At 41.8% G+C, this 7,597-nt stretch overlaps 1 protein-coding gene across 1 annotated transcript; it reads left to right on the top strand.

Moving 5' to 3' along the window:
• The first annotated feature begins 1,683 nt into the window (after positions 1-1,683).
• Positions 1,684-4,301, top strand: H3-3B (H3.3 histone B). Its single transcript, XM_021002664.2, has 4 exons — positions 1,684-1,846; positions 2,344-2,481; positions 2,687-2,840; positions 2,941-4,301. The coding sequence occupies exons 2-4, from the start codon at positions 2,354-2,356 to the stop codon at positions 3,067-3,069; spliced, it is 411 nt and encodes a 136-aa protein (XP_020858323.1). The 5' UTR covers positions 1,684-1,846; positions 2,344-2,353; the 3' UTR covers positions 3,070-4,301.
• Positions 4,302-7,597: the final 3,296 nt, after the last annotated feature.

Here is a 7,597-nt window from a genome sequence, read left to right as displayed (position 1 = left end):
GCAGCTTGGTAGTAGAGTTAGGAAGATCTGAGTTCAAATCCAGCCTCAGACACTAGCTATGTGACCCTGGGCAAATCACTTAACATCATTTGCTTCAGTTCCTCATCTGTAAAATAGAGACACACTGGAGAAGGAAATGGCAAACCACTCTAGTATCTTTGCCGAGAAATGTAGAGTCAGACAGACTGAGCAACAACAGCACTGGTGGTCTAGGTGAGAGTTCGTTGGGGGTGGGTGTACTAGGGTGGCAGCTAGGTGAGTGGAAAGAAGGAGACTTACATGAGATGTTGTGAAGGCAGACATGACTGGATTTGGTAACAGATTAGATATGTGAGATGGTTGTGAGGTCACAAGCCTGCATGACTGGGACAGCAGTGGTTGTAATTGGTAAGTTTAGCAGGTTTGGGGTGAAGGATAACGAACTCTGTTTCAGATATGTTGAATTTGACATGTCCAAAAGGCAGGACCAGAGCACAGGAGAGAGACTAGGACTGGGTATATAGACCTGGGAATCATCTGCATAGAGATGATGACTGAGCTCACGGTAGTTTGAGAAGAGAACTTGGTGCTGGATGCATGGGTCCTTGGTGTTAGGAGCCTGAGGCCTCAGGCTCCCGTCCTGGGGTGGATCCCTGAAGTGAGGGCCTGATGTCTGAGGCTCAGGTTACTGGAAGTGAGAGACAAAGTGAGTTGGGTGAGGCATGTTGTCATTCTTCAGAGGTAGTCATTGTCAGGGTGCAGCATTAAAGAAATACTAGGGTACATATTTAGCTTGGCTGTCTCATTAACTTCCCATGTACGCTCATGTACTATATTATGATTTCTCCCTCTCTGGCTGTCATTGTATTCAACTATTACATAATTGAGGAAATATGTTAGCTCACAAATTCTTGTTTAATCTTTTTGCTAAAATCATCGCTTGAGGTATTTTGACAGATGTTGTTCTAAAAATGTAATACACAAAGTAACACATTTACCAAAGTGTCAATTGCCACTATTTCTTTTTTGTATCCCCTCTTCCCACATTATGTTTTGTTATAAATGAATATCTGTGTATAGAATATCCAGTAACATGATTTGTCCCACTCAGTAACTGTAATTTACCACTCTTTTTGAAATCAGTTTTTTTAAATGTATGAAATATTGTGAACAGCCACCTTAACAAATTTAATTTTACATTGGGCCATATTTGTGTGTTGATATTTTAAAGTAGCAGTTGGTTTTACTAATTTAGAAAGTCTCTCTTACAGATGCACTGGGAACGCTGCAGTATATTACCTCAAGGTAAATATGCTTAGGCTCTCGCAGAGACGACTCTCTAAGTTGCCTGAGCCTGACACAACTACAATTCATTTGCATTGACTTTCTATTGTAGAGCTTTGCAACAAAGGGAAGGATCCAAACATAGCTCTATTTCGTCCAATCAGAGTAGCTAACTAAGGGAAAATTCTGATTCGTCCTTTCTCCTTTCCAAATATCCAATCACCATGCTACTTTAACAGCCAATCAATGGCCTGCATTTTCACCAATCAGGAAGCAGGGCTGGAGCACGGCCTTTGTGTCGGGGGATGTCAGCGCGTCGGCGAACGCGCTGGCCAATGGAAGGAGTCGTTGGTGTATGCAAATAAGATGCCTATGACGCAGAGACGCAGCGTGAGGCGTGGGTATAAATAACAAGGTGTCGAGGGGAGGTGTCGAGCGCAGAGCGGTTTGGTCGTTGATCGGAGCGGGAGTGTACCCGGACTTTAGGTACTCAGAGCGAGGCGGAGTCAACGGCATCGCGGAGAGGACAGAAGCGGCGGCATCGGCAGTGAATTCAGCGGAGGAAACATCGACTGTTCGTTCGGTGGGTGTACACTTCTCACTGGCTTTAAGCGTCGATCGTGGCTTCTAGCAGCTCTGGTTACCGCAGTTACTGTCAGTGGCTGGCCCCGGGCAGATTGGTTCGGCGGTTTTCTTGTGGTGGCGCGGAGTATGCAGCTTAAACCTCCCGGCTTTTTCTCTCTCGCGTCGCGCTTCAGTTTTTTCTCCCGGCCGGTGGTTCCGAGGCCCCAGCATCGAGTTGTCGCGGGCAGCCGGGCCTCCGCCTGTCGAGGAGGGGAAGTGACTCCTCCCCGCCCTCCAGGGGAGGCCGCCTCTGCTGGCAGCCTGAGTCATGGGAGGAGGGGGGGAGGCGACGGCGCCCGCCCGGCCATCTGCTGCCATCCGGCAGAGATGTCGGGAGATCATCGAGGCGGGCGTCAAGAGGCCGCCGCGGGGCCCGGGCCCGGCTCCTCCGAGGGAGGGAGAGAAAGAGGTCAGCTCTTCTCGAGGTCTTGAAGTCGAGACTTTGTTTTTCTTTAGGTAAGATAAGATGGCCCGTACAAAGCAGACTGCTCGTAAGTCCACTGGTGGGAAAGCTCCACGCAAACAGCTGGCTACAAAGGCTGCCAGGAAAAGCGCCCCCTCTACTGGCGGGGTCAAGAAGCCTCACCGTTACCGGTACGAGTCGTTTTTGTTTGTTGTGATTTCTTTGACGTTTTAGTCGGCCGTTCAGTCTTGGGGGGGGGGGAATGGGGCAGGGAGAATTAATCACAGGATGATTACGCCGTTATTTCGATTTCATCAGCCGTGGCTTTTGATGGCTAATAGAGTTGTTGGAATGAATTTGAACTTGGGGGTGTTTTTGGCTTTTTTTTCCTCTCAGGCCTGGTACTGTGGCTCTTCGTGAGATTCGCCGTTACCAGAAGTCAACAGAGCTTTTGATCAGGAAACTTCCTTTCCAGCGGTTGGTGAGGGAGATTGCCCAGGACTTCAAGACAGACTTGAGGTTCCAGAGTGCAGCTATTGGTGCCCTTCAGGTAAAAACCAAACCAACCTTTTTCAATGAGGGGCTTGGTGGGGAGAATTTGACATTTGATTTGAAAGGAGTCTAATGATGTGGTTTTTATTTTTTAACAGGAGGCTAGTGAAGCATATTTGGTGGGTCTCTTTGAAGATACTAACCTGTGTGCCATCCATGCCAAGAGAGTTACTATCATGCCCAAAGACATCCAGTTGGCTCGCAGGATACGGGGAGAAAGAGCTTAAATGAAGGCAGTTTTATGGTGTTTTGTAGTAAATTCTGTAAAATACTTTGGTTTTAATTTGTGACCTTTTTTGTAAGAAATTGTTTATAATATGTTGCATTTGTACTTACGTCATTCCATCTTTCACTCAGGATGAATGCGAAAAGTGACTGTTCACAGACCTCAGTGGTGTGAGTGAGCATTGTTGCTCAGGAGTGACAAGTTGCTAATATGCAGAAGGGATGGGTGATATTTCTTGCTTCTCATGATGCATGTTTCTGTATGTTAATGACTTGTTGGGTAGCTAAAATCGTAAGGTACTAGAATTGATATAAATGTGTACAGGGTCCTTTTGCAATAAAACTGGTTATGACTTGATCCAAGTGTTTAACAATTGGGGCTGTTAAGTCTGACCATACATCACTGTGATAGAATGTGGGCTTTTCAGAGGGTGATAATATACAAGTCTTAACCACAGTGTAACTTACAGTTTCCTAAAAAAAAAAAGAAAAAAAAACCATAAACCTGGCAGCTATAGAATACACTATGTGCATTTATAATAGCTATTTTATATATTGTAGTGTCAACGTTTTTAAATTAAATGTTTTACATTCACCTGTGGGGAGTCTTGTCATTGAGATGTAATTAAAGTCCAGTTGGCTTTCTCCTAGCTAAACTTCACTTGTTCTCCTACATCAGAGTAGAATGGTTCTACTCAGCATTTGTACCTTGTGTAAGTCCTCATTCTACCACATGTTTAAGCAACCCTCTAGCTGATAGTGTGAACGATAACCTAGGATTTTATTTATAAGGGCTCTTTTTAAACTACAAATTTTTTCCACCAGCATCCTCTCCCTGATACTTGCAAATTATCTAGTGCAGCTTAATAGTGATATATGGTTGGTCTTAATAGATTTGGTTTTTTTCCTTTTAACTAAAGGGAAGCTGAATCAGTTAGGATACTAGATTGGATGCAAGGGATAGAGGAGATAGAAATTATCAGCCGGGTGAAGTATGTATTATAACCCTTAGAGTAACTTGCCTGGGGATGGGGAGGGCAATACATTTTCGAACTTTTCGTGGAAATATTGCGATGGTTATGGGTTAGGGTCCATCTGGTATGACCATCCAAGGAAAAAAAAAATCACTTAGAGAAACTTCAAAGTGGTTTTAAACTTTATCCTTCTATTGAAGTTTTTAGGTCGATTATGTATGTTGACTAAAATAATTTACAAATAAACTTGTTTATCCCAACTTGTGTCAAAAACCTAAATTTGATGTTTTATAAAAACTTTAGTTCCAGCCCAGTAGGGTTGATAGAGAGCACACCTCCCTTCTGGGTTAAAGTAGCACCTCTAACGGGAAGGAGAGACCCTGGGCAAGTCATTTGACTGGGTGTTTCAGTCAGTTTTCAAGACAGAGTTACAGAGCAGTTGCCCATCTGCATTGGTAGAGGAGAATTTCCTTAGAATTCATGTATCAATCAAATTTTATTTTGCAAATACTGTATTTTATTTAGTTTTTTGTTTTTAGTGTATTATTTAGATCAAGTTTAAATGGGTTGTATTAAAAGGGTCTATGGAGTTGAATTGAGATCTTTTGTTTTGCTGGTAGGCAAAATTGGAAATGTTATAGTAATTTGTGTTCCAGAAAGAAGTTGGAAGTTGGTATGCGGAGGTATCTTACCAAATTGATCTTCAGTGTTCAAGTGCCATAGTTGGATGTTAGTTTTCTGCATGTGTTTGATGTTTTTCCTGTATTATGCTAGAGGCTAGCTACCAATAGAAGGATTAAAGATTTTTTTGAGCCAATTCAGAAATTAACCCATTAGCCAATTATTAAACTAATTTGATTTCTTGGTCAATTTAGACATTACTACACAGAAGATGGCAAATCCATTAAATTCTAGAATGTTGGGGGGAGGGGAGAAAAAATTTGCAATAAGTAAGGTTTATACCCTATTCTGATGTTTACAATTTGAAGAATTTTGAGATGTCTTCACAGAAGTTTAGAATCTAGAAACAAAATTTTAGTCTGAGGACAATGGAATGGCTTTTTGAAGTGAAAGACTGGCAATATGATATGTTGACCAGTAGCTATTGGACAACAACTTTCGGAGCTGCAGAACGGCTCACTCAAATCAGACCTCGCCTATCTTTGAAGCCAGCAGCTTGGAGTTTTCCTAAATACAACTTTGGCAAGGTTCCTTCCCTGTAAATTAATTTCACCTATAACTATTCCATCTGCATTGAGTTGTCATAGGGTTTTTTATGGCCATGAAATCGAAGTTTAATTTTTGATAACTATATCCTAAGATGAGAGAATTAAGTTTTGATGAGTAAGTACATTTTTTTCTTAGAATGCTTAATCCTATAAATTGAGATTCACAGAATGGAACTTTATCACTAATGATGACTTAATAGTTCTCTTCATAATTTTTAAATATACTGTTTCCCATAGATGGTAATACGGTGACATTGGATTGAAGTTTTTCATGTCCCTGAGTAAACAAATTCATAAATATAAAGCTAATTAGTAACAAAGGATAATGCTTGACTTAGAGTGGAGTGCAGCTTCTTATTCTGGAATAATCTTTTTTAGCTTTTCCTATTTCTTGTCCCAAGATACTCTCAAGCCTGTTCTTGCTACCAGCAGCTACTTAAACACTAGGAATATTTGGAGTTGGGTTCAAATTCCATACCTACATAAGTTACTCCTCTAAGCCTAAATTCTATGTGTTCTGTAATCTAATTCCATACTTTAGTCCCAAACAATACTATGGCTTTAATTTGGGTAAGGTGAGGCTAGTGTGCAAAAATATTACTATCCAAATCACCAGCATTTATTTCTGGACAAGGCAAAAAAAAGCACTTGTGTCTACTACAATGGCAGGTACTTTGCTATGCTAAACTTAATAACTCTCGTTTTAATGCTCATAATCTAGGAAGGTAGGTACTGTTATGATCCTCATTCTACAATTGTCGAAACTTGGGCAAATGGGTTAGGTGATTTGCCCAGGGTCACATAGCTTAAGTACCTTGAATCTGGTTTTGAACTTGGGGCTTCTTAGCTAGGCCCAGCATTCTATCCACTATGCCATCTTAGGTACCTGAAGGTTAATGAAAAGACCCGTCAGAAAGCAAGAAATATGTAGGGACAGCAATTTTAAGCCATTCTCTTTGGACATGAGACAAAAGCAAAGAAATTGAAAATATTTTGAAGAAAATTGACTTTATCGATGCATCTGAAGCTGAAACCATAGAATAAAAACTGGGTTATAGAAAGGCTACAAAAGTGATAGTTTTATATCCTTACTGGCATTTTCTTATGTGTTTACTGAACAAATTAGCTACAACCCTGAGCCAGTCGAAGTGGGATATGGGAGCTAGTTAATACTCTGGACAAGATTTTTCTTACTAAACTGTTGATAAAAGTTTCGTTTGGAAAATACTGTCTTTTGCTCATCTTTTAGCGTGGCATATTCTCAATTCATCCCCCTTGCGATTCTCTAAATAGGGCACAGCTTCCCAATTTAGAGAGTGGCTTTGTCACTGGTTTTCTTCAAAGGATCTGATTCCAAAGAATCAACTTAGTCATTATTTGGTGTATGATATTCTTTAGAATGGGCATCATCCTCAAGTCACCTGAGATACATACTCAGAGAAGGAGGACCTCTGAAGGAAAGGCTTCCAAACCAATATTCAGGGAACTGAACTGAACAGTAAAGAAGCGAACCAGAGTATCCAGGCTCTCAGGCAGAAATCTTTCCACCAGGCCTGTACTTCCCAGAGTAACTTGCCCATGCAATAGTTGGACCCAATGGAACCTATAAATACTGGTCAAGAGTCAGGGACGTGGACTTAGCATTGGAAAACAGATACACATACACTTAGCTGCTGGACCTGCCAGAAGCTCTGTTGGTGTAGCGTTTAATTGCTATTTTATGTGTATACTTCCATATCTCGTTAAATCTTCCCCATAGAACCCCTGTTGTCACAACATTCAGAACACAGTTTGGGAAATGCTTTGCCAAATAGATTTTTGGAACTTCATTATCTAACATCCCAATTTTGATCAGGAAGGATTCCTCCATCCCCCATTTCCCATTACCAGTCAGACTTTTACAGGACACGTCGGTCCCGCTGTTCTATGGACTCTCCTACCACATACCTAATCCTGTAACTCTGGTCAATAGTACTGCAGGGGATTCCCTGCACCAGTATTTCCCAATACCACTGCTCCCCTGAAGCTTATACATGTCCAATGACATACATACATACTACAGTGAAAGCTGGCAACCTTTCTTCTAGGGTACTGCTGGAGTCCTGATCTTCTTTGAGTGGTGCGTAGGATGGCCAAACCCTGTTGCACAGAGATTGAGCCTTTAGCAGTCGGAGGCTCCTGCAGAGACTACAAAAACACTAGTCCTGGCCCTGCTCTTGCATTTCATGGGAACCCGTTGGAGTTTGGGAATGAATTGGGCAGGACAACTCATAGTTCACCAGCATTAGCTAACTTGCCAAGTCCTCTAAGAGTTCAAGTCAGTATGA

The sequence above is a fragment of the Phascolarctos cinereus genome, unplaced genomic scaffold, assembly GCF_003287225.1.
Source record: "Phascolarctos cinereus isolate Bilbo 61053 unplaced genomic scaffold, phaCin_HiC Scaffold_5;HRSCAF=322, whole genome shotgun sequence".
Classification (NCBI taxonomy): domain Eukaryota; kingdom Metazoa; phylum Chordata; class Mammalia; order Diprotodontia; family Phascolarctidae; genus Phascolarctos; species Phascolarctos cinereus.
This window is presented reverse-complemented; position numbering and strand designations above follow the sequence as displayed.

Excerpts from the sequence above, each read along its gene's own strand:
- H3-3B (XM_021002664.2), top strand. The coding sequence starts at position 2,354 with ATGGCCCGTACAAAGCAGACTGCTCGTAAGTCCACTGGTGGGAAAGCT. Across the intron at positions 2,482-2,686 it reads AAGAAGCCTCACCGTTACCG|GCCTGGTACTGTGGCTCTTC; the intron begins GTACGAGTCGTT and ends TTTTCCTCTCAG. Across the intron at positions 2,841-2,940 it reads CAGCTATTGGTGCCCTTCAG|GAGGCTAGTGAAGCATATTT; the intron begins GTAAAAACCAAA and ends ATTTTTTAACAG.